Source organism: Triturus cristatus, chromosome 8 (genome assembly GCF_964204655.1).
Source record: "Triturus cristatus chromosome 8, aTriCri1.1, whole genome shotgun sequence".
Lineage (NCBI taxonomy): Eukaryota > Metazoa > Chordata > Amphibia > Caudata > Salamandridae > Triturus > Triturus cristatus.
The window spans coordinates 1,134,585,748-1,134,611,060 of NC_140591.1; the positions used below are offsets into that span (position 1 = coordinate 1,134,585,748).

General features: G+C 42.8%; 1 protein-coding gene across 2 annotated transcripts in view; it reads right to left on the reverse strand.

Moving 5' to 3' along the window:
- EIF5B (eukaryotic translation initiation factor 5B) overlaps positions 1 to 25,313 on the reverse strand; it is a 461,059-nt gene that overhangs the window by 237,829 nt on the left and 197,917 nt on the right. For both annotated transcript variants that reach the window (XM_085622776.1, XM_085622777.1), the window contains exon 9: positions 16,858 to 16,932. In XM_085622776.1, the coding sequence (XP_085478902.1) occupies positions 16,858 to 16,932 (75 nt within the window). The remainder of the gene's footprint in view (positions 1 to 16,857; positions 16,933 to 25,313) is intronic.

Here is a 25,313-nt window from a genome sequence, read left to right on the forward strand (position 1 = left end):
TATAAATGTCTTGCATGTTGTAACGCAAGTTGTTGTGGTATATAGAACCCATACCATAGTCTCTGAGGAAAGCAGAAACAGATTTGTTGACGTGCTTTCTTGCTTTGTCAATCTGCGGACAAAATTGGTTGGACCAGTTCCACTTTTGCCTTTGGCATATGTTAGAATATACAAAGGCAGATTGAGGAAAAAGCGACATTAATTGCACAAAGGTGTCTTTAATAAGCATTTCCAGACCTACACCAGTTAAAGTGCCTAGGTCATTTCCACCACAGTGCACAATAATAAGGTTAGGCTGTGGGAGATGTTGAAAGGTTTTCACCAAAGGCAGTAATTGGTGCCACTTTAACCCTCTCTGACCAATCCACTTAATGTCTACATTTGGCAAAGCAAGGTCTCTCACCATACCTCTTTTTTCTGCATACTTTTCACTCCAGAAGACATAGCTGTGACCTACAATCCACACTGTGAACATCTTTCAAGGAGATCTGGATGCACTCTGAAGGTGTCTTTCAGTAGAATGGCAATATGAAATGAAAGACAGTTTGAAAATGGAGGCATACATATTTTTTAAAAATAAAAAGAACTCATTGGCTGTTTCACACCATTCTACACTAAAAACTAGGCTGTATGTGTACATTCTTAGAAGCATGTTTTGTATTGGTTCAGAAAATTGTGTTCCCACAGAAGAATAGTTTGGATTTGCTGTTAGGTTGGACAGGTGAAGCACTCTTGGTCTTTCGATTTGAAACATTGTGTGGTGAACTTCTGACCTCTCGCCTCAGCAGTGTTCCATGAGCTGTTGCTATGGTAGCAGGCAGAAGTCAAGTTGGGGGAAGGGTACATTTGGAAAAGTGTTGAAGTTTTCAACCAATAGAAATGTATGATTTCATTTGAAAAAAAGTTGGAAGCACAGAGATTTGTAATTAACATGTATATGTGTGAAAAAAGAGAGGGAAACATTGCCATTAATTGGTTCTGCTCAGAGGAGAGAGGTGTACAGCTCTGATATTCTGACTCTGATAGTCTGCTGTTTGAGTGCCACATTTCTTTCTCAACTAACTAATTTTAAAGGTGAGTTATGAGTTTGAGAGGGGATGTATGTGGTGATTTTTGCATGAGTCTGTGAGCACAGAGGAATTGCTGTCAGAGATGTATTTCGTGTCTCTCTGGTTCTTTTTGGATGTAACCATGCATATGTCTCTTGCAACTGAAAATACACAGTCTGCATAAGTAGACTGTTGGCACACACCCAGCTGTTTATCCTGTAGAAACATGCTTAGTATTCACAAGTGAGTGGTGTTTCAGGTAGCAGTGAGTAACACTAATACATTCAACATCACTAAGGCTGATTTCTTTTGCTGGAGTGTAGTCAGTCATCAAGGTCACACATGTCCATGGTCTGAAAAAGCTGTTTGCACATGTGCTGTTTTCTGTATCTGAAAACTGTAATGAAAATGTATGCGATAGTTAGAGTACTTAACACTTGGAGGAAAAAACAGTAGTAAGTGTGCTTTGAAATTGGCAAGCAAATTTCATTTTCTGCCTAAAATCACAGAAAACAGTAGTAAGTGTGCTTTGAAATTGGCAAGCAAATTTCATTTTCTGCGTAAAATCACAGCATGAGTCTGAGAGCACAGAGGAATTGCTGTCAGAGATGTATTTCGTGTCTCTCTGGTTCTTTTTGGATGTAGATAAGACACGCTCACAAAGTGAGCAGGTGACTAAAGGAGCATTTACCTTTTTCTGCCCCTCTGGATAGGTCAAATATTCCCATACAAAAGAAGTCTTTTGTTTCCTCCTTCTCTCTCTGATGATGCTGCTACCAGGCTCACTCTCAGAAGAGGACTGCTGTTCTGCCATTGTATCACAAAGACAACTCAGCTCCTTCTCCTAAGGGATCACAAGCAGAAATGAGGGGAATGGGTGTGGTGTAGGAAGGTTCTAGAACTGAAAGTTTAAACCAATCAAAAGTGTTGTTTCTTGATCACATGACCAACCGTGCGCGTACGTTACGCTTACGGAGCGCTTACGGTAAAAGTACGCATGCGCGTACGAAAGGCACGCGCGCATAACAGGCACGCTCGAACACTTCCGCGTAACGTGCGCGTGTAAAGTATGCGCTTACGCGTCGCGTAGGAAGTACGGACGTCTACGCAAATTGCGTAACCATACGCAAACAGCGTAGAAATATTACGTACATAAAGCAAAACGTGCGCTTACGGTAAGCTTACCGTACGCGCACGGAAAAAAAAAATATGGAAAAAAGATTCACTATGTTATACTACTATATCTTACCTGTTTTTTAAAAAAAAAGGTGAAAATGTATATATTGCAGAATGCATTAAATTTTACCATAGTGTTTAAAGGGAATCAAAAGTAAAAAAAAAAAAAGATGTAAAAAACCTTGCAAAGATAAAAAAATAAAAATGTTTCACACACGTTAAATATAAGAATTAGCATTTAAAAAACTATACAAATTCACTGAAAAAACCATGGGTTTCACACACGTTATAGTTAGGAATTAGCATTTAAAAAACCTTGCAAATTCAGTGAAAAAACCATAGGTTTCACAGACGTATAGTTAGCTGGACATTTCACTCGTAAAAAACCAATGAAATTCCCCCGTTATAGTTAGTTAAGCTAACTATAACTCGCGCACCCGCAATCCACTGCTGATGACGTCACATATAACATCACTCATGACATGGTCACTGACATCACTGATGACATCACTGATGACATCATCCTTGTGATAGAGTGGCAGTCCTCCTCTCACCGTAATATAACAATTAATAAACACATTCAAAAATAGAGACTAAAAATTAAAAAAATATTGGAAATTCCAATACCAGTTTCAACAATCTCTTCTGTAATTCTAAGATCCACATACACATCCACTCATTCACCAACAGTCCTATACAGTCACTCATACATGTACTCACTCATATGTACTTATACACATATACATCCTTCTACACAATGCCACTCATCCATAGAGTTACTCACACACATAGTCACTCATGCTAATAAAGAATCAAACATACATTTACTTGCATATACAGTTATACACACACCACCACACTTACTTCTACGGAAACTTAATCATACTTAGTCTTTTAAAAAATCACTTATAGAAACACATACTTATTCATACAGAAACTCTTCCAATCTCTCACTCTCACATATACTCACTTATATACACCAATAGTCACATATACTAGTTTAAAACATAAGTAGTTACTCATAGAGACACTATTGAGACAGTCATTCACTCACTAACACACCCATACACACACTCATCCACCCATACAGTCCTGCAAACATGCTGTCTTTAACACATACAAAGAGTGAGTCACTCATTCATGCACCTATGCACTACGTAATACCCCCCACCGAACCATGCAGACACTCAGACTGATACTCAAAAAAACAACTAATAACCTATATAGACACCCATGTACCTACTCACCAACCCATGCAGCCACTTATACACAAAGTGAGAGACTGATACAGATATTTACTTATTAAAACATTACTCACTAAGCCATGTATTCACTTTGATACACTTTATCAATCAGTTACACAATAAATTATTTAAAAAAAAATCATCCATTTAGACACTTATATACCCATTTATTCTTCCATCGACCTTCAGATATACATATATAAAACATATGTAATTTTCAGAAAAACACACATTCACTGGATGATGTCATCAGTGATGTCATCAGTGATGTCATTTGAGATGTCATTTGAGATGTCATCAGTGATGTCAGTGACCATGTCATGAGTGATGTTATATGTGACGTCATCAGCAGTGAATTGCGGGTGCGCGAGTAATAGTTAGCTTAACTAACTATAACGGGGGAATTTCATTGGTTTTTTACGAGTGAAATGTCCAGCTAACTATAACGTCTGTGAAACCTATGGTTTTTTCACTGAATTTGCAAGGTTTTTTAAATGCTAATTCCTAACTATAACGTGTGTGAAACCCATGGTTTTTTCAGTGAATATATATATATATATATATATATATATATATATATATATATATATATATATATATATATATATATATATTCACTGAAAAAACCATAGGTTTCAGGGGTGTTATAGTTAGCTGGACTTTTCACTTGTACAAAACCATTGAAATTCCCCCGTTATAGTTAGTTCAGCTAACTATAACTCGGGCGCCCGCAATGCACTGCTGATGACGTCACATATTACATCACTCATGACATGGTCAGTGACATCACTCATGACATCACTGATGACATCTCAAATGACATCACTGATGACATCACTGATGACATCATCCAGTGAATGTGTGTTTTTCTGAAAATTAAATATGTTTTATATATGTATATCTCAAGGTCGATGGAAGAATAAATGGGTATATAAGTGTCTAAATGAATGATTTGTTTTTGAAAAATTGATTGTGTAACTGACTGATTAAGTGTATCATAGTGAATACATGGCTTAGTGAGTAATGTTTAAATATGTAAATATCTGTATCAGTCTCTCACTTTGTGTATAAGTGGCTGCATGGGTTGGTGAGTAGCTACATGGGTGTCTATATAGGTTATTAGTTGGTTTTTTGAGTATCAGTCTGAGTGTCTGCATGGTTCGGTGGGGGGTATTACGTAGTGCATAGGTGCATGAATGAGTGACTCACTGTTTGTATGTGTTGAACACAGCATGTGTGCAGGACTGTATGGGTGGATGAGTGTGTGTATGGGTGTGTTAGTGAGTGAATGACTGTCTCAGTAGTGTCTTTATGAGTAACTACATATGTTTTAAACTAGTATATGTGACTATTGGTGTATATATGTGAGTATATGTGAGAGTGAGAGATTGAAAGAGTTCCTGTATGAATAAGTATGTGTTTCTATAAGTGATTGTTTAAAAGACTAAGTATGTGTAAGTTTCCGTAGAAGTAAGTATGGTGGTGTGTGTATAACTGTATATGCAAGTAAATGTATGTTTGATTCTTTATTAGCATGAGTGACTATGTGTGTGAGTAACTCTATGGATGAGTGGCATTGTGTAACAGGATGTATAGGTGTATGAGTACATATGATGAGTGAGTACATGTATGAGTGACTGTATAGGACTGTTGGTGAATGAGTGGATGTGTATGTGGATCTTAGAATTACTGAAGAGGTTGTTGTAACTGGTATTGGTATGTCCATTGTTTTGAACATTTTAGTCTCTATTTTTGAATGTGTGTATCAAAGGTTATATTAGGGTGAGAGGAGGTCTGCCACTCTATCACAAGGATGATGTCATCAGTGATGTCATCAGTGATGTCATTTGAGATGTCATCAGTGATGTCATGAGTGATGTCACTGACCATGTCATGAGTGATGTAATATGTGACGTCATCAGCAGTGCATTGCGGGCGCCCGAGTTATAGTTAGCTGAACTAACTATAACGGGGGAATTTCAATGGTTTTGTACAAGTGAAAAGTCCAGCTAACTATAACACCCCTGAAACCTATGGTTTTTTCAGTGAATTTCTGAGGTTTTTTAAATGCTAATTCCTAACTATAACGTGCCTGAAACCTATGGTTTTTTCTGTGAATTTCAAAGGTTTTTTAAATGCTAATTTCTAACTATGCCTACAGAGATAGGACATGTGAAGAAAGAAGAAAAAATGCACAGAAAGAAACAAAAGAAGTGCAGAAAGAAGCAACAGAAGTCCTCCAATACGAAGATAAGTGCAGGAAGAAGGATAACGTGCAGAAAGAACAAAAAGAAGAGCAGAAAGAAGCCTTGTTGCAAAATCATCCTGTACCCTCAACTTTTTCAGACGGATACTGGTGGTAACTGAGCCTGACTAACCAGTCCTAGAGCCAGTGCTATGTTAAAAGACACTTAGAATACAGTGAAAACACCTACATACACTAGGGAACATTATGCGTTGGGGTCCCCCTGTGATTAGCATGACCTCCTCTGTAAGCCCCTAGTATATAATAGGGCAGGGGGATTAAAACTATCTCTTAAAACAGGCCACAGGGCGTTTTTGCACACGTTAACTCAGGCCCCGTCCCCTCCCTTCACCACTGTGTAAACACGCCCTGTGTCCATTTTTAGTTGGGAGATTAAGTTCATTTGAATCCTGAGTGTCCCTGGGGTCCAACTAGCCCACTAGGTACCTCCAGTAAGTGCCACAGAGCTGCGTTGCAGAGAGGTGTAAAAAGTGGCACGGCCTGGACCACCTCTCTGCAATGCAGCTCAGTGGCGCTTACTGGAAGCACTTGGTGGGCTAGTTAGCCCCCAGGGGCCCTCAGTATTGAAGGGAAATTATATCCCCAATTTAAAACGTGCCATAGTGCGTGTTTGCACACGTCACCTCAGGCCCCGTCCCCTCCCTTCACCACTGTGTAAACGCGCCCTGTGGCTGTTCTAAGTTGAGAGATTAAGTCCCCTTGAATCCTAAGGGTCCCTAGGGTCAAACTAGACCACTAGGTACCTCCAGTAAGCGCCACAGAGCTGCGTTGCAGAGAGGTGTAAAAAGGGGCTTGGCCTCAGAACACCTGGCTGCAGCGCAGCTCCCTGGCGCATACTGGAGATACCTGTTGGGGGCGCGTTTGCAGAGTGCTGCACGGAGGGGGCATGGCCTCCTGCACGATGCCAGTCTTTTATTTATTTTAGTTTTTTAAGAAGGGGGGCTGTTTGGTTCCCCTTCTTATTCTAATTTATTGGCCCTGATGACCCCATCCCCCAGGGCCAGTCTCCTAATTAAATTTTTTTGACCCCAATCCCCAGGGCCGGCCACTGTTTTTTATTATTTTTAAAAAATATATATTTATAGACACACCTAGGACATGCTGGCCAAACCGTACGTACCTATCACCATGACGATTTGCGTGATATTCATTAAAAGGCGACTATGCATGCAATGAATCCACGTGGAATGTATTTACACCACTAGTGAAGCTCTGACATGTCTGATGCCCTACCGTGCCTAATCCCGGTAGACACCCTTGTCGTTTATTTATACAAACTTGGGTAGCTATTGACGGGCACATTTAATACACATGCACACCAAGCCATTCAAAGGGGATTCGACAAAAATTCGACCAAAACTATGCAAGAAACCCCCCTCACGGTTAATAAAACACACATCCACTGCCGGATGTGTAATACTTTTTATTTTACTCTCTGGAAAGGGGACGAACATCACTTGAGAGTCACAGCGCGCTCCTGACAGAGCCCAATGCTGTGTTACACCCACCATTGCCTGCCGTGTGCCACACACCTCTGTGTTGTATTCCACTAGCTAGTGCATATGCTATGACACTCTCTAGCCCATGTGCACTGTAACACCACCCCGTGAATATGTCATGCCACACTTGTCTTCGCACGGGTTATATTGCCCCATCTAACGTGCCTTTCTCGATGCCTATGTTATAACGCACAGTGCTATGCCATACATATTACAATCTGGGATCCATATCTTTGTCACAGTGCATATGCAACCTTACGCTCCCCAGCACATATTTTATATTACAACTTTAGGGACTAGTTAGGTTACACAACACTGCCCTGTGCATATTACACTCCAAGGCGCATATCGCATAGCACGCGCTAGTGCCTGTGCTATCTCGCGCTCTCCAATGAATCTGTCATTGCGCACAATGTATTGCATATTATATTTCACGCCTGGTTCATCTTATATCACACTTTTTGGTGCATAGTTTATACCATACACTATATCTAGTTTTCATTTTCAATCGTGCTCTCAGGACTATGTTCTATATAACACTGTGTTCACCTACCCTTTTCACGGGCATTACATTTTGCGATAGGGGGTGGAGGGTCAGGGGGTGTTTCTGCCAAGTGAGCCCGGAGTCACAGTCATAAACGTCCTCTTCTTCCTGAATAAAAGTGAGATTATGCTGCATACTTGTTCATATTTTAAGTAGTTCGCACAGACACAATGTTTTAAAAACAATAAAGTTCCTAATACCCGCCTTCTCTGAACAGTTAGCTTGCTGCCCCATCCCCTTCCTCCCTATCCTCTGTTGTGTGAATCCATGGACTAGCCTCCTCCCTCCTGCCATGCATGGTCTGATGTGCTGCCACTGCCCTCAGTATGATGCACCAGTCCACTCCTCCTGCCCTCCATTGCCCAATTCTATGCCCCATCATTGACCTCCTGCTTAAACTCTGTGCTTAGCTTGCTGCCCCTATTCTCCTTCCCCCTGCCTTCCGATGTCTTTGTGCATGCCCCTGCTCCATCCTTTTTGCCCACCATGTCCCATGGACCTGCCACTCCTATCTACTCTGAGTGTTCTGTTGAGCTGCCACTCCCCTCCCACCTGCCTAGCATTGTCAGATGACTGTAACCTGTCCCTGTCACCTCCACCCTGCCTGTCCACATGCCATGCCCCTATCCTCTTCCTCCTGTCCTACATGGTCCATTGTACTGCCACACCCTTCTGCCCTCCCTGGTCTGTTGTGCTGCAGCTGCTCCTCCTGCCTGCCCCGTGTGGTCTGTTGTGAGGTCCCTTCCCCTGAACTTTCTTGTCTGTGCACAGGTCCTGACCCTCCCTTCTATCCTCCATCGTCCTTTGTGCATGCCCCTCCACCCTCCTTCTTGCCCATCATAGCCATTGTGCTGCCACTAACCCTCCCACTTGCCATGCATGGTCTTCTGTGCTGCCATGGCCCCTCCCACCTTCCCTGTGTGGTCAGTTAGCTGCCCCTGACCCCCTCCCACCTTCCCTCCATGGTCTGTGTGTATGCCATCACAGTCTCACTGTTGCTCTTCATGGTGTGTCTTGCTTCTAGTGCCCATCCTGCCTGACCTCCATGGCTATCTTGCTGCTCCTGCCCTGCCCCCTTGCCCCCAGCCCTACTCCCTCCCTCCTGGCTTGTCTGTTCCATTGTAATGCCCCTGATCCGTCCCTCCTGCCCTTTATGGTCTGTTATGCTGCAGCTTTCTCTCCTGTCTGTCCATTATGGTCAGCTAGCAACCATTGCCTCTTGCCCCTCTGTTCTCTGTTGTCCATGTGCATGGTCCTGTCCCCTCCCTCTTGCTTTCTATGGATTGTTGTGCTGCACTCCCGTGTGGTGTATTGTGCTGCTGCAAACCCTGATGCCTGCCCTGCAGGGTCAGTTTGGTGCACCTCTCCATGTCCCTCCTGTCCTCTGTTATCCAAGTCCATGTCCCTATCCCATTTCCTTCCATGATCCAATGTACCATACTTGCGAACATTTTGAACTTGGTAAGAGGGAGATTTTGAAAAAAAACTGGGGTATTGATTTTCCCCTTTGAGTTACATTGAAAAAGAGGATATTGTAGACAGGAGACAGATCAAATAAAGCCCATTTGAGCTTAAAAACATTGGACGTTTCCTGGCTGAATCGGGTCTGTTGGCATGTATGGTTGTACTAACATTGCCTCTTCCTTCTGCCCACAATGGTCTATTACATTGCCACAGGCTTGAAGGAGGGTAGATTTTGTATCACAGGGGGCCCCTGGCCCGTTCTGTCCACACCTGAAGTATGAGACCCTTGTCCTTGCCCTGCCAGCTGCATTTGTAGGCCGTATTAAATTGACCAGCGGGTCCTGTGTTGCTATATAATTATCCTGAGACATCCTTACCACTCAGCCAGTATAAAACCCCTGTGTAGGCCCTTCTGTTCAATATGTAGGCCTCTTTGTTAAATTGACCATAGCTCTGCAATTTTAGTGTATAGCAGTCTGAAGGCAGGTCTGCGAGGCCTTCTGCTCCAAACCAGTAGCCCCCACCCTACCCGAGTGCTCCGTGCTCGGTATCAAAGTTCAACATCCCCCTGAAGCTGTCGACATACAGTAGGCTGCATCCTGGACTGGTACTTGCTTCCTGGGCAGGTTTCCCGCTTTTAAGGAAGTGGCAACCGCAGAGCGTCAAGTTAGGAGAACTGAGGAGATTTTATACATGAATATATTGAATTCCCGTACAATACCCATTATTTTCTGCTTGCTCTATGGAACTTACGATAAGCGATTGGCCTGAGAGACTGACCTTTTCACCCAGTCCATTGTCAGCATTAAGTGGGTAAATGACGAAATGTCTGGTAAAATCTGCAGACGAAGCTTTTGGGTAGCATACGTAGGTAGATGTAGCGTGCAAAGGAGCCCACAAAATGATATAAAAAGGGAGCACCCACAGATATCGACGGACTACCTCGCCGTCTGTATGTAGGTTAACAGGCAGTGCAGGTTTTCCCCAAGAGCTGGGAGCTCTTGTCTTCCTTTGCTTAAAATGTCTTGCTCTGCTTTGCTTGAAGTATCTTATTCTATTTTACCTATATGAAATGTCATGTTATGTTTAACCATTGTTCTCTTTACTTTTGCATTTAAAAGATTTTGTATTGTAATTGCAGGAATGCTTGCTCTAAGAGTAAACGTGAGTATTCCTAGGTAACATTTTCCTTGGTGTAACTTGTTTCTCATGATGCATTTATAGATGTGTTTTCTCTCTCTCTCTGTCAGTACATTAATTGAGATACAGAGAATATCATGACAGCTGTATGATTATCTGGATTCTGTATTTTGTACTTTATGTCTCTATTCTGCGGTTTCTTTGAAGTTGCATCTTCTCATTAAACTGCCATTGTATTCTGCCTCCAATTCCATGTCTCATATGTCTGTTTTCTTCATTTTTGGAGCAAGCGTTCCTAGGCACCCCGGCTCAAATTAAGGTGCCCCTTTTGTCCCTGACTCACTCTCCTGCTCAGTTCTGTGGTGGCTCCCGGGGATCTGGGGACCGCCCCTAGCTTCCTTGACCCGTAATAGATCTTGCCTCCAACAGCCTCTCTTGCAAGTCCTGTATTGTTGGTTTGTTGCCCCTGCCCCCCTTTCCACTGCCCTCCATAGTCTGTTGTGCTTCCACGGCCCTTCCTGCCTGCTCAGTGTGGTTAAATTGTTGCCTTTGCACCCTCCTACCTGCCTTCAATTTTCAGAGTCCGTGCCCCTGGCCTCTGCCTCTCAACAGTATCCTAATGAACAACTAGATTGCTAACATTCTATATTTATTACAAAAGTGTGGAACGCCTGACATCATCTTGATGTAATCAAAACTGTAATACCTAGAGCATTTCCTTTAGAAATTACATATATGAGAGGGTCTTATTGGCATCAAAATTATGGTTAGTGCTCTAAAAGGCTAAAATAAGGACATATTTTCTGAGTTTTCAAATAGCGACAAAGCACTTTTAAATTATTTGTTATCTTTATGTTTTTTTATCCAGTTGACCACTTGATTAAATGTTGCACTTAGGGGAGATGATGTGGTGTTACTTCCAGAACTGCAGACTTTGCAACTGGGGAACCAGGTTGAAGTTTCTGCTTCAGCTCGACATTCTGTGATTCTGGTCAAATCACTTAGTCTCCCCATGTCTACAACCAAAATGAATGTGTTCTTGTGTGATGTAACCAATGCTCATGTAAAGCACTCCAATACCTGACAAGTCTGCACTATATAACACTGCAAAAACACAAAATAATAAGTGTTTTGCACACTTCTGTCATTGGGCTATATTTGGGCTACATCTGGGTGATTTTGGGCTACATTTGGGCTCTTATGTCTCCGGTGGCCATCTTGGGAGATTTATTTGTTATGAAGTTTCCTAATTTCCTCATGTACTGCAGTCTCCTCAGTAGGAAATGCTTTCAGTTTTTTACTTTGATTCCATCATGAAGGTATTCAGATATGTCACACATTTGCCATAAATTCTGAATGTTAGCACTCTAGTTGCTCATTAGATCACTGTAGTAAAACTACTGCACCATTGAAGTCTGCTCCTGGTATTAAAAGTGCATGTTTCAGTCTGCATGTCAGAATTTTTTAATGAAATAGAAGAGGATTTGAGAAGTCACTCAAAATGTGCCCTCATTTTCTTTCTTCAGCATTAATCATAATTTCTATGGCAAAATGAACCTCCTCATTGTGTTCCTTTTTAAATTAAATGTTTTAAGTGTTACCAGTTTATTCCACTCAAGATGGCTTCAGGTGTGCCATACTTTTGTCATAATGAAGACAGTAAGCGCTCTAGTTGTTTTTAAGAACATTCTGGGACATTCTGTCATTGGGCTATACTTGGGCTACATCTGGGTGATATTTGGGCTACATTTGGGCTCTTTTGTCTCTGGTGGCCATCTTGGGAGACTTATTTGTTATGAAGTTTCCTAATTTCCTCATTTACTGCAGTCTCCTCAGTAGGAAATACTTTCAGTTTTTTACTTTGATTCCATCAAGAAGGCATTCAGATGTGTCACACATTTGCCATAAATTCAGAATGTTAGCACTCTTTTTGCTCATTAGATCACTGTAGTAAAGCTACTGCTCACCAGGGAAAACTGCTGCTGGTATTGAAAGTGCATGTTTCAGTCTGCATGTCAGAATTTTTTAATGAAATAGAAGAGGATTTGAGAAGTCACTCAAAATGTGCCCTAATTTTTCTTTCTGCAGCACTAATCATACTTTTTATTGAAAAATGAACCCCCTCATTTTGTTCCTTTTTAAATTAAATGTTTTAAGAGTTACCACTTTAATCCAAGCAAGATGGCTTCAGGTGTGCCATACGTTTATCATAAGTAGGACTGTTAGCGCTCTAGTAGTTCTTTGGAACACTCTGGGAAGCTGCAGTAGAACACAAAGGAATCAACTGACAGTCTCTGCCCTTGTTGGATGTACATGTTTTACTGAGAATGTCAGACTTCATTCTCACATGACTGAGAAAGATAATGTGAATTTACAGAAAATAAGCTCTCAGTTTAGCCTATAGATCACCTTCCAAACCTCTGTGGTAAAAGCATGAGAAAATATTTTTCTCTCAATCATGATATCCCAGCAGAAGGCTTTTTCACATGGTGAAATCACCTTAGAACATACCACAATTCCTAAAATGAGTATGGTACCATCAACAAATGATTTATAATGTAACTAAAGTCTTAAAACCTTCTATTAACTGCAATGCTTTTTAATGAGGTGCTATCATGTATATTGGTCCCAAGATGGCTGCCAACACTTCTTGGATGAAGTGCTGACAGCCAATCAGATCTCAGGATGAGATGTGTGGTTAGGCTCCGCCCACATATATATATGCTTTTAAATGCTATTTTCTCAGGATCTACTGAACAGATTTACACCAAACCTACAAAAGGCACTTCCTTGACCTGAGGACTACCTCTCTGCCAAATTTCAAGTAATTCTGTTCAGCCGTTCGGGCTGTAGCTGTGTCTAAAGGTCCTATGGAAAAATGCATGGGAAAAACGCGTTTTGGGACCCCCCTTTTATCTCAGCCCCCGCTTGACGAATCCCCCCGAGACTTTCAGGGTAGGAGCGGAGCGTAGCGCCCCACCTATTTTGAAAAATTCGCGAGGATTCGTCAATCGGCGCCAAAGTTATTCAAAATAGAATGTTGCGGATTTCCTATGGAAACGTGGTCCTAACTATAACTATCTACTGGCGACCGCCAGTAGATAATATATATATATATATATATATATATAATCTACTGGCGGTCGCCAGTAGATAGTTATAGTTAGGACCGTGTTTCCATAGGAAATCTCAAAATTCTATTTTGAATAACTTTGGCGCCGGTTGACGAATCTTCGCAAAATTTTCAAAACTAATGGGGCGCTCCGCTCAGCTCCTACCCTGAAAGTCTTGGGGTGATTCGTCAAGCGGGGGCCGAGAAAAAAGGGGGGTCCCAAAACGCGTTTTCCCCATGCATTTTTCCATAGGACCTTTAGTCGAAGGTACAGCCCGAACGGCTGAACAGAATTACTTGAAATTTGGCAGAGAGGTAGTCCTCAGGTCAGGGAAGTGCCTTTTGCAGGTGTGGTGTCAATCTGTTCAGTATTTCCTGAGAAAATAGCATTTAAAAGCATATACACATCTACCTTTGTCAGGGGGTCACAGAAGGACCCCCATGGGTTAAATAAACATTTTTTTATTTTTTTTCATAAAAATTGCGAGGTGCGCGCACGTTTCATGCTCGGTGCACGGTGTGCCCAAAGCGCGCGCACGGTGCGCACACGGTGAAAAACCTTAAAAAACAAATATATATTAATAAATACATAACTTAGCCTTTAAAAAACCTTGCAAATTCACTTAAAAAACCATAGGTTTCACACAGGTTATAGTTAGGTGGACATTTCACTCATATAAAACCAATGAAATTCCCCCGTTATAGTTAGTTCAGATAACTATAACTCGCGCGACCGCCACCCTATCACAAGGATGATGTCATGAGTGATGCCACTGACCATGTCATGAGTGATGTAATATGTGACGTCATGAGCAGTGGATTGCGGGCGCGCGAGTTATAGTTATCTGAACTAACTATAACGGGGGAATTTCATTGTTTTTTTACGAGTGAAATGTCCACCTAACTATAACGTGTGTGAAACCTATGGTTTTTTAAGTGAATATATATATATATATATATATATATATATATATATATATATATATATTCACTTAAAAAACCATAGGTTTCACACATGTTATAGTTAGCTGTACATTTCACTCGTAAAAAACCAATGAAATTCCACGTTATAGTTAGATCAGGTAACTATAACTCGCGCGCCCGCAATGCACTGCTGATGACGTCACATATTACATCACTCATGACATGGTCAGTGACATCACTCATGACATCAATGATGACATCTGAAATTACACATTGTGGATTGCGGTCGCGCAAGTTATAGTTACCTGATCTAACTATAACGTGGAATTTCATTGGTTTTTTACAAGTGAAATGTACAGCTAACTATAACATGTGTGAAACCTATGGTTTTTTCAGTGAATTTGTATGGTTTTTTAAATGCTAAGTTATGTATTTTTTTATTTATTTTTTCTGGTTTTTCACTGTGTGCACACCCTGCGCGCACGGTGCGCTTCGCGCACAGAGAGCCCACGTTGCGCAGTCCATGCCGTGCGCGCCTCGCCTTTTTTTACACAGTAACATTTGTTTTTTTCTCCCTTGTGGGTCCTTTAATTTATTTAATAAATGTGATTGTTACTTCTTTATTTATTTATTTATTTTTTCCCGTGCGCGTACGGTAAGTTTACCGTACGCGCACGGCGCGATTTTTTTTAAAAATTATTAAATGTATTTTTCGTACTTTTGGGTCCTTCTTGGCCCCCCTGACAAACACTAGGGGGTCTGCAACTCTCTTCGTTGCCCCCTTTTCACGTTCCCCACCTTTGTTTCTCAGTGCGAGAGACAGAAAATGGCGGCCGACACTTCCTGATTTCGACCGATTCGAATGTTTACAGTCATGTAACCACCAATCAGAATTGAGCTCGCGCACGGCACCGTACGCGTACGGTAAGCTTACGGTAAGCGCACGGAGCGCGCTTACAGATATATATATTGATTTAAATGCTATTTTCTCAGGACCTACTGAACAGATTTACACCAGACCTACAAAAGGCACATCCTTGACCTGAGGACTACCTCTCTGCCAAATTTCAAGTAATTCTGTTCAGCCGTTCGGGCTGTAGCTCGGACTAAAGGTCCTATGGGAAAATGCATGGGGAAAACGCGTTTTGGGACCCCCCTTTTTTCTCAGCCCCCGCTTGATGAATCCCCCCGAGACTTTCAGGGTAGGAGCGGAGCATAGCGCCCCATTAGTTTTGAAAATTTCGCGAGGATTCGTCGACCGGCGCCAAAGTTATTCCAAATAGAATGTTGCGGATTTCCTATGGAAACACGGTCCTAACTATAACTATCTACTGGCGACCGCCAGTAGATTATATATATATATATATATATATATATATACACACACACACATACATACATTTGTTTCGCAAAACAGATAATCATCAGATCCCGACTATGGTAGGCAATGATGCCTTTCGGAACTTGAGGGACAAATCTATAAAGTGGGACTATGTAGAATGTAAACTCTCAACAAGAGATAATTTTATGTGGTTTTGGGGAATTTAGTAATTTCTTGTGGCATGAAACCTTTATGTAGTCATGTTTAAGTGCCAGCAGAATTTTAGTCACACTTCCCACAAATGTTTCTGTTGTAAATCAGTGAAATCTCAGGATCAACAAGGCAAATACTCATTACATTACTTACACCGGGCCTCCAGGAGGTAGTTTGTGTCAGAGCGCAACACACCACAAGGGCCAAGTCAACCAACACCCCCACTTCTGACTAAATAACTCAGTGCTGCACAACAGTCTCTCATGGTCTTCTTACAGTTTATAACATTTTTTCACTAATTTCATACAAATTTCTTCAGCCATCATCCACTCTTTGCCATCCTTTTTCCATAACTGAAGATAGAGACTCGCTTGCTGCAACAAGTATATCATTATACACTGCTGCATAAGTAGAAGCAAGAAGGTTACAAATTAATGCTGAATGATGCCATTCATTATCTATTCACCTAGGTATTAAGTTTATCCATACATACATGGCTCCACCTACTCATTTGTTTCAACCGTTGGATTCCAGATTTCCTTTATCTATTATTATTTCCAATGGTAGACCCAGTGGGCAATGCTTTAATGTGTGTAAGACTATAAAGCAAGCTATTCTTCAACAGATCGATCACCTATTTCCAAAATCTCTCTACTATGGTACTTGTCAACAGCATATGTAGTAGGTTGGCGTCTTTGTGTCAATATCCCAGGCACTACCCTGATATGGTCTGGTACATAAATCTTACCATTAGTGAGTAACATATGTTCTGTGTAGCATCCTATATGGAGTCACTGAGAATCTGGAATTGTGTCTAGTTTATGTAAGGATATTTGCATTATTGTAAAAGCATCAACTGAACAGAAAACAACAAACAAGCCATAACCATTACCACAAGGACTTACCTTTTTCCCGTTCATCATCACTGACTATAGCTTCCCAGTCATCAACACCAGTCTCTTCCTCTTCTGGTTCATCATCTGGCAAAAAAATATATAAATAAAACAATGCATAAGGAAACTAGGGAGCATATAGATGAAATTGCAGAAAAACAACTATTGCCACTTCAGTTGGTGCTTTAAATATTTACTTACTCCTACCCTCATATCTTTTTCTCCTGCTCTCTTGCCATTGATCCTCCAGCCCTGCATTCTCTACTATTCTCCTGTGTTCCAAATCTTTTAACTTATATTCCCAAGTTCCTTGCTTCCTTCCAACATCTTGAAGCATCCATAGGTGGATGTCCAAAACAAAGGCTAAAGTTACATTTATGGTGATTCCCCTACCCTTAATGAGTACGCTCTTTGGAATATCAACATGAGGCTAACCTGCCATTTTGCAGCAGAACTGAAACTACTCCAAAACTGTTAAGAGCTTTGTGAACCAGCGATATATTTGTAACATTTTTTATAACCCTAAAATCATTATCACAGGTAAAACTGAAAGCTCTACAGGATAATGCCCTTAAACGTCCATGTTAATGCGGTTATATACCTTACAAAGTGGTATAGAACTATTTGATTATAATTCAGCTTCACAAGGTTCTTGAAGCTTCTGGTATCCTTTGCTTACACCAATAAAAGGCACAACATTTTGAAAAGTAACAGCTCTGATGGGGCACTCAATGTTGAGAGTGATATTGTACCTGCCAGACTATATCAGAGTTCTACATCTTTTTTGGGACTCAGCTGTGTCTGCTCTACCCAGCTATCACTGGAAAGTAAATTGTACAAAGGGAGTAAATGAGTTACAGCGCAATATCGGTTGCAGGCACAAGAATGGTGGCAAGTGACAGTACCCACCTCGCATATTGCCCATTATTGACAGTGCCCTGAGATACAGAGAAAATACCTCAGGACCATCCATTCACTGATTATCTACCATCTAGTCATCCATTTATTCATCCTTCAGTCAACAGGTCCATCCATACTCAAATATTCATCGTTATGTTCTATATTTCATTTGTCTAAAATTATTTCAATGGCAGCCATTAGAAATGCGGTTTGGTACACTGCTCAACTAGACAGAGAAAGGTATGTAATGGATAGTTCTAAAGTTCTCAAGCAGCAACTTTAAGTATATGGTTTATAGCCTATAGTCTCTGCATCACAACTTGCCCTTTGCTAAACCGTTTCCTTTGAGTACCAACATTAAGGCAGCTCATAAACTGAAAGGAGGTTTACTGCTTAGCAGAGGCAGTTGCAATAATAAAAAATAATGTTATGTGGTTTGGAACCGGTGGTCCCAGACCCCATGTTTTAGGTACCTGTGAATACCTTGTATGCAACTTTGTACACTTCAGATATGATCACCAGACTTGGAAACAATACTTCAAAGATGCCACTAGACTGACCTACAATGTGTCATAGATAACCTCTAAAAGTAGTGGCAACATCCAGATGTTCCCTCTGGTACTGGATGTGACACAAGAGAAGTTCCTCCTAAAGGTAGAATAGAGAGTCCATTTTGAGGAACTGTGGATTGGAAGGAAAATGCTACTTACCAGTATGCATCTGTTCTTGGCATGTAGAACTGCAGAATATCATACTTTTACATAGATCGCCATCTGGTGTTGGGCTCAGATGCTTGCACCTTGTTGTTGTCTTGGAAGAAGTCTTTTGTGGTCACGAGATAGGTGACTCCTCCCCTGGATGATAGTGCGCATGGGCATCGACTCCATCCTCAGATTGTTTTTCGCCATGATGGGAATTGATGGAGTTTGTAAGAAAATAGAAAAGATATCCATGTGAGTGTATCTAAGTAAAATAACACTGGATCAGATACAGGTTCCGGGGAGGCGGGTGGGCGTATGATATTCTTCTGCTCTACATGCCAAGAACAGATGCATACTGGTAAGTTGCCTTTTTTCTGTTTGAGGCATATGAGCTGCAGAATTCATACTTTTGCATAGACTGTACAGCAGTGTCTCCAATAGCGGTGGTCACCTGTATCTGTTGCAGTAGTTTGGAAAAGCATCTTAAGAACAGCCTGGCCTACGGTAGCCTGTTGCTTCGCCAGCACGTCTACACAATAGTGGTTGATGAAGGTGTGTGTGGTAGACCATGTCGCTGCCTTACAAATGTCTTCTAGGGGAATGTTCCCTAACAATGCCATGGAAGCCCCTAGTTTGCATGTTGAGTGCGCTCTAGAAGGAATTGTTAATGTGCGTTTTGCCTTCTGGTAGCATATTTGAATGCATTTGACTATACACCTGGCAATTCCAGCTTTGGAGATGGGGTTTCCTTTATGCGGCGGCGGAAAAGCTACAAACAGTTGGTTTGTTTTTTTAAAATGCTTAGTCCTATCAATGTAATAAAGAATAGCTCTTTTGACGTCTAGTGTGTGAAGAGCTCTCTCTGCCACGGAATCTGGGTTTTGGAAAAACACTGGTAACTCTACAGATTGATTAAGATGAAAAGCAGAGATGACTTTTGGAAGGAATTTTGTATTCGTTCTAAGAACCACCTTGTTACAATGTATTTGTAAGAATGGTTCTTGTATGGTTAAAGCCTGGATCTCACTTACTCTCCTGGGAGAGGTGATTGCGACAAGGAAAGCTACTTTCCATGTAAGGAACTGTAGTTCGCATTTGTGTAGAGGTTCAAATGGAGGACCCATAAGCCTAGTAAGGACTATGTTTAGATTCCACACGGGAGAGGGTGGCAGTGTGGGAGGAATTATCCTTTTAAGGCCTTCCATAAAGACTTTGATAGCAGGTACTCTAAACAACGAAAAATGTTGTCTGATTTGCCGGTAGGCGGCCTGCGCAGCCAGATTGTAATCTTATGGATGAGTATGCTAGATTACATCGTTGTAGATGCAGTAAATAGCAAATTATATTTTGTATTGAAGCATCTAGTGGGTCAGTTTTGTTGTGATTTCAGTAAATGATGAATCGTTTCCATTTGGCTGCATAGCAAGCTCTATTAGTAGGGTGTCTGGCTTCTTTGATAATGTTCATACAGTCTGGTGGGAGGTTATGGTAACCAAACTCTAGGACTTCAGGAGCCAGATTGTCAGATTCAGTTGTGCTGGATCTTGGTGCCTTATCTCTCCATGGTTCTGCGTCAGCAGTTTTGGGGAGACGCATAGTTTTTGGTGTGGCACTGCTGAGAGTTCGAGGAGTGTTGTGAACCATGGTTGCCATGCCCATGTGGGAGCAACTAGGATCATCTTGAGACTGTTGCTTGAACTTGCGTACTACTAATGGACTGAGTGGGAGTGGCAGAAAAGCATACCCAAATCTGCCTGACCAGTTCATACATATCGCATTGCCCTTGGACAACAGGTGTGGAAACCTGGCGGAGAAGGATGGGCATTTTGCGTTTGCGGCGAACAGATCAATGTCTGGGTGGCCCCACATTTGGAAAAATGATTGAAGAACTTGTGGATTAAGTTTCCATTCGTGTATCTGCTGCTTCTGATTACTTAGCAGATCAGCAATCTGATTGTGCACTCCTGGAAGATGTTCTGCCAGAAGATGTACGTTTTGCGGAATGGCCCATCTCCATATGCTTTGCGCTAGATTGCAAAGAGTGTGTTTCTCCTTGTTTCTGTATGTAATACATTGCTGTCGTATTGTCCGTGCGGACCAGGACAGTCTTGTTGAGATGTATTTGGAATTACTTTATAGCTAGAAATTCTAGGTGATTGATGTGGAGCACTTTTTGTTGAGTGGTCCACCTGCCCTGAACTGTGTGGTTTAAGAGATGGGCTCCCCAGCCGGTGAGTGATGCATCTGCTGTTAGCACTATGTGTGGAACTGGTTCCAGGAACGGCCGCCCTCTGGAAAGGTTTGTGTGTTCCACCACTGCAGAGAGCGATGTGTGCAGCTGTCCACCAACACCAGATCTGTAAGTTGACCGTGAGCCTGATTCCACTGACGTGCTAAGCATTCTTGCAAGGGGTGCATTTGAAGTCTTGCATGAGGTACTATGAAAATGCAAGAGGCCATCATTCTTATGAGCTGCATAAACACTCGAGCTGGAAGGGAGTGTTGGGGTTGAAATTTTGTGATGAGGGTTTGCATACTGGCTATCTTGGCTGGATTGGGGTATGCTAGAGCTTTGGAAGTGTCTATCATGGCCCCTAGAAACCGATGTAGGTAGGAAGGCTGGAGATGTGACTTGGCGTGGTTTATTGTGAACCCCAAATGGTGCAGCAGTAGAATTGTTTGGTGAGTGTGATGAACACACTGACTGTGTGACTTGGCTTTATCAGCCAGTCGTCCAAGTATGGAAATACATGAATCTGCTGTCTTCGCAAGTGTGCGGCTACTACTGCAAGACACTTTGTGAAGACCCTGGGTGCTGTGGTTACTGCAAATGGGAGAACCTTGAACTGATAGTGTTGGCTGTCCACTGTGAATCTTAGATATTTCCTGTGAGTAGGGTGTATGGGAATATGGAAGTAGGCATCCTTGAGATCTGGCAAGGAAGTTGCCTTGTTGAAGCAGTGGAAGGACTTGTTTAAGAGTGATTATGTGAAAGTGATCTGACTGTATGTAGACACTGAGAGGTCTGAGGTTCAGCATGGGCCTTAGAATATCGTCCTTTATGGGGATTAGAAAAAAATAAGGAGTAAACCCCTGTCCCTTGATGCTCTAGGAGAACTGGTTCTATTGCATGCCTTTGAAGCAGTGAGAGAAATTCCTGTTTGAGGAGCGTTAAATGTTCTGTGGACATGGGATGATGTTTGGGCGGTATGTTGGGGGGAGTTGCAGTAAGTTCCAGGCAGTAACAATACTGGATAATTTGTCTTACCCATCTGTCTGTAGTGATGGAATTCCAGACAGGTAGGAACAGTGAGTCTCCCTCCGACTGGGGTGGAATGGCCTGGAGGTAGTCGAGGGAAGTCACTGTTTGTTATTGGGGGAGGTGCGAGTGTGGTTACCTCGGCCTCTCCCTTTGTTGTTTTTCCCCCTGTACCCACCTCTGAAATATCCCTTGTTGGGGGATGTCTGTGTGGGACTTTTGTATGAAGAGAAGGCAGTGTCTGTGCTGATGTTCTTGGATGCGCCCCTATAAAACGAGCGATGAAAGGAGCCCCGTGTAGATGGAGACTGTAATGCTCCCATAGATTTTGCAGTCTGTGTCTCATTTTCTCCAAGGCTATGTCTACAGCTGGGCCAAAAAGTTGTTCCTGATTGAACGGCTGATTGAGGATAGTAGTCTGCACTTCTTGCTTGAACCCAGAAATGCACAACCATCCGTGCATTCGTAGTAACACACAAGTGTTGATTGATCTAGATGCAGTGTCTGCTGCATCGAGGGCACATTTAATGGATGCATTTGTTATTAATTTGCCCTCCTGAATCAAATTATTGGCTTTGGCCTTGTATTGGTCAGGCAAATGCTGCATTAGGCCCTCAAGCTCATCGTAGTGAGCCCTATCGTATCGGTCAAGTAATGCTTGTGCATTAGCTATCCTCCAGTGATTAGCTGCCTGGGAGGAAACTCGTTTGCCTGAAGCTTCCAGCAATTTAGACTCAGTCTGGAGGTGGAGCATCACCGGAGGTCTGAGAGTTGGCACACTTCCTAGCATTGTTCACTACCAGGGAATCTAAGGGGAGTTTGCCCTTAATGTAGATGGGATTATTAAGTGCGGGTTTATATTTTTTATCAATCCGAGGATTGAGCATCCTCCTGACAGGGTCTTTGAAGACATCTGTAGCATGTTTAATGACACCTTTCAGGGTGGGTAATGTTTGTACTGTCTTTTGTGACTGTGCAAAAGTATCTAACAGGAAGTCTTCCTCTGTGGGGTCTGAATACATTTGAACGCCATGATATTGGGTAGCCCTATCAATGAGCTGACTAAAGCCAATGTTGTCATCTGGGGGAGATGGCCTTGTTGGGTATGCATCTGGATCAGGAAGGTCTGGAGGATCTACAGGGTCATTGTAGTCGTCCCATGTGTCTTGTGGTATGTCAGTGTCATCATCAGGATGAGTGAAAGGGTCATTATTTCCACCCCCACTCCCTAGGTCATCATTATTCTGTGGTGGTGGTGAGTATGGGGGAAGTATTGGAGACTTTGGAGGAGAGAAAGGCTTAGTAGGAAGAACAGGAGAAGAGGGTCTTAATGGTGAAGTTGAACAGTCCTTTTTCTTCATAGGCACCTCAGAAATGTGTGGGGTGTCCAATTTTCTCTTATACTTGGAAATACTGACAATATGGCCTGTTTTAGTGTCCACATGCAGTGTTTTGTGTTTTGGATCGATAGGATCTGGTAGAAACAGTTCTTCCTCTTTGGCGTGTGCTTTCGGCACAGATTTTTTCGGTTCCGAACGCAGTTTAATTTCTGTTCTGGAACCTTAGAAGGGGTTTTTGGGTCCTTTGGCTTAGGTGTGGAGTCCGAAATATTTTTCGGAGCCTAAAGTTTGAGGAGTCTTCGGATACGAGGTCTTTTGTTCTTTCGATGCCGAAGTGCTTGGTGTCGAGGACTTTTTGGAGACAGCGGGAGTAGGGTGTGTTCCCGCTTTCCGCACCAACGGTGTTTTTGGGGCACAGACGTGCGGCTTGCTGGGTCCCGAGGCGCCGGAAGGCTCCTCCGGGGGCGGGGCTTCAGAAGTCTTCTTTTGGTCACGACTAAGGACTTCAGGCAAAGTCTTGACCGGAGCCTTCTTTTTTCCGGGTGGGGTTGGGGCAGGGGCAGTTGTACTCACTCGTTGACCTGGAGTGATGTGGTCATCTGAGTCGGAGTCATCTGCTTCGGATACGATGTCAAGATCCTCCGGATCCTCTGCCTCTGAAACGTTGGGGCCTTCATCGAAGATGTCTTCTGGCACCGGTGCAGCCTGTTGCGCCAAACTTGTCGTCGAGCCCGGCGATCACGAATAGTCTTCTTGGACCGCAAGGAGGCGCAGGTTTGGCAATTTTTCTCTTCGTGCTCGGGCGAGAGACAAAGGTTGCAGACCTTGTGGTGGTCGCTGTGTGGAAATTTAGCTTCACACTAGGGGCATTTTTTGAATGGAGTCCTTTCCATTAGCCACAGGCCCGAATGGCGTCGTTAGGCCCAGCGGCCCGCGTCAACGACCGGAATCGAAATTTGAGTTAGCTCGTTGAAAGGCACACGAATGAGAACAATACCGTCGAGTTTGCAATGATTTGCGCGTCAAAATGGTTTGGAAAACACAGTGCCGAACCGGAGCGCGAAAGTTACATCCGAACCCGATGGCGGTAAAAAACAATTTAAGGATGGAGTCTATGTCCTTGCACACTATCGTCCAGAGGAGGAGTCCCTTATCTCCTGACCACAAAAGACTTCTTCCAAAACAACAACAAGGTGCAAGCATCCGAGCCCAACACTAGATGGCGATCTATGCAAAAGTATGAATTCTGCAGCTCATATGCCATTTTTCTGCCCCTCCAGTATTGCCATAGAGAGGGTGGGGGAGTTGAGTTTGAGTGAGTGTGTACTGCTGTCTATAGGACCTCTTCTGCATGTCAGGAAAACCTCCACTATTGCTCGGTTAGTGAGGTTTGGTAAAATCTTCCCCACATTCATGTCGAAGGAGGCTAGTATCTTCCACCAGGTTCAGGAAGGGATATGGTCATTAGGTATGGTGTATTCACCATGTTATGTTATGTGGATTTGTGTAGTACGGATAATCACCTGTGAGGGTATCCAGGTGCTGAGTACGGCTAGCCTTAGGGGGGAGGATGAGATCCTGCCTGTTTCGTCTGGAAGAGCCAAGTCTTGTTCCTTCAGATGTCCACAAGGGAGGGAGAGGGACTGAGGTTTTTCGGGAGGTTGTTCCAGGTCTTGGCTGCGAGGTATGAGAAGGAGCGTCCTCTGCTTCTGGTCTACTTGATGCGAGGGAGGTGTGCTGTTGCTTGGGATGCAGATCGAAGGTATCGGGCAGGTTGGTAGAAATTGAGGCAGTGGTTGAGGTAAGCTGGACTGGTGTTGTGGAGATCTTTGTAGGCGTGGGTGAGCAGCTTGAACTTGAATCTTTCCTGGACTGGGAGCCAGTGGAGATTGTTGAGGTGTGGAGATGTGGTTATTTTGCTGGATGTTCAGGATGAGTCTAGGGATGGCATTCTCGGTGATTCGGAGTCTGCGTAGGAAATTGGCTGGGATTCCGAAGAAGAGAGCGTTTCTGTAATCAAGTCTACTTGTGATTAGAGCCTGGGTGACCGTTCATCTAGTGTTCAGTGGGATCCACTTGAAAATCTTGCGTAGCTTTTGCAGGATGTGGAAACATGGTGAGGAGACGTCGTTGATCTGTCTGCTCATGGAGAGGTCTGCGTCCAGGATGATCCCGAGGTCTTGCCAATGGTCCACAGGGGTGGGTGGGGGTCCGGGATTGGAAAGCCACTAAGAGGTGCTCCAGTGGAGTGGTTGTTGCTGAAGATTA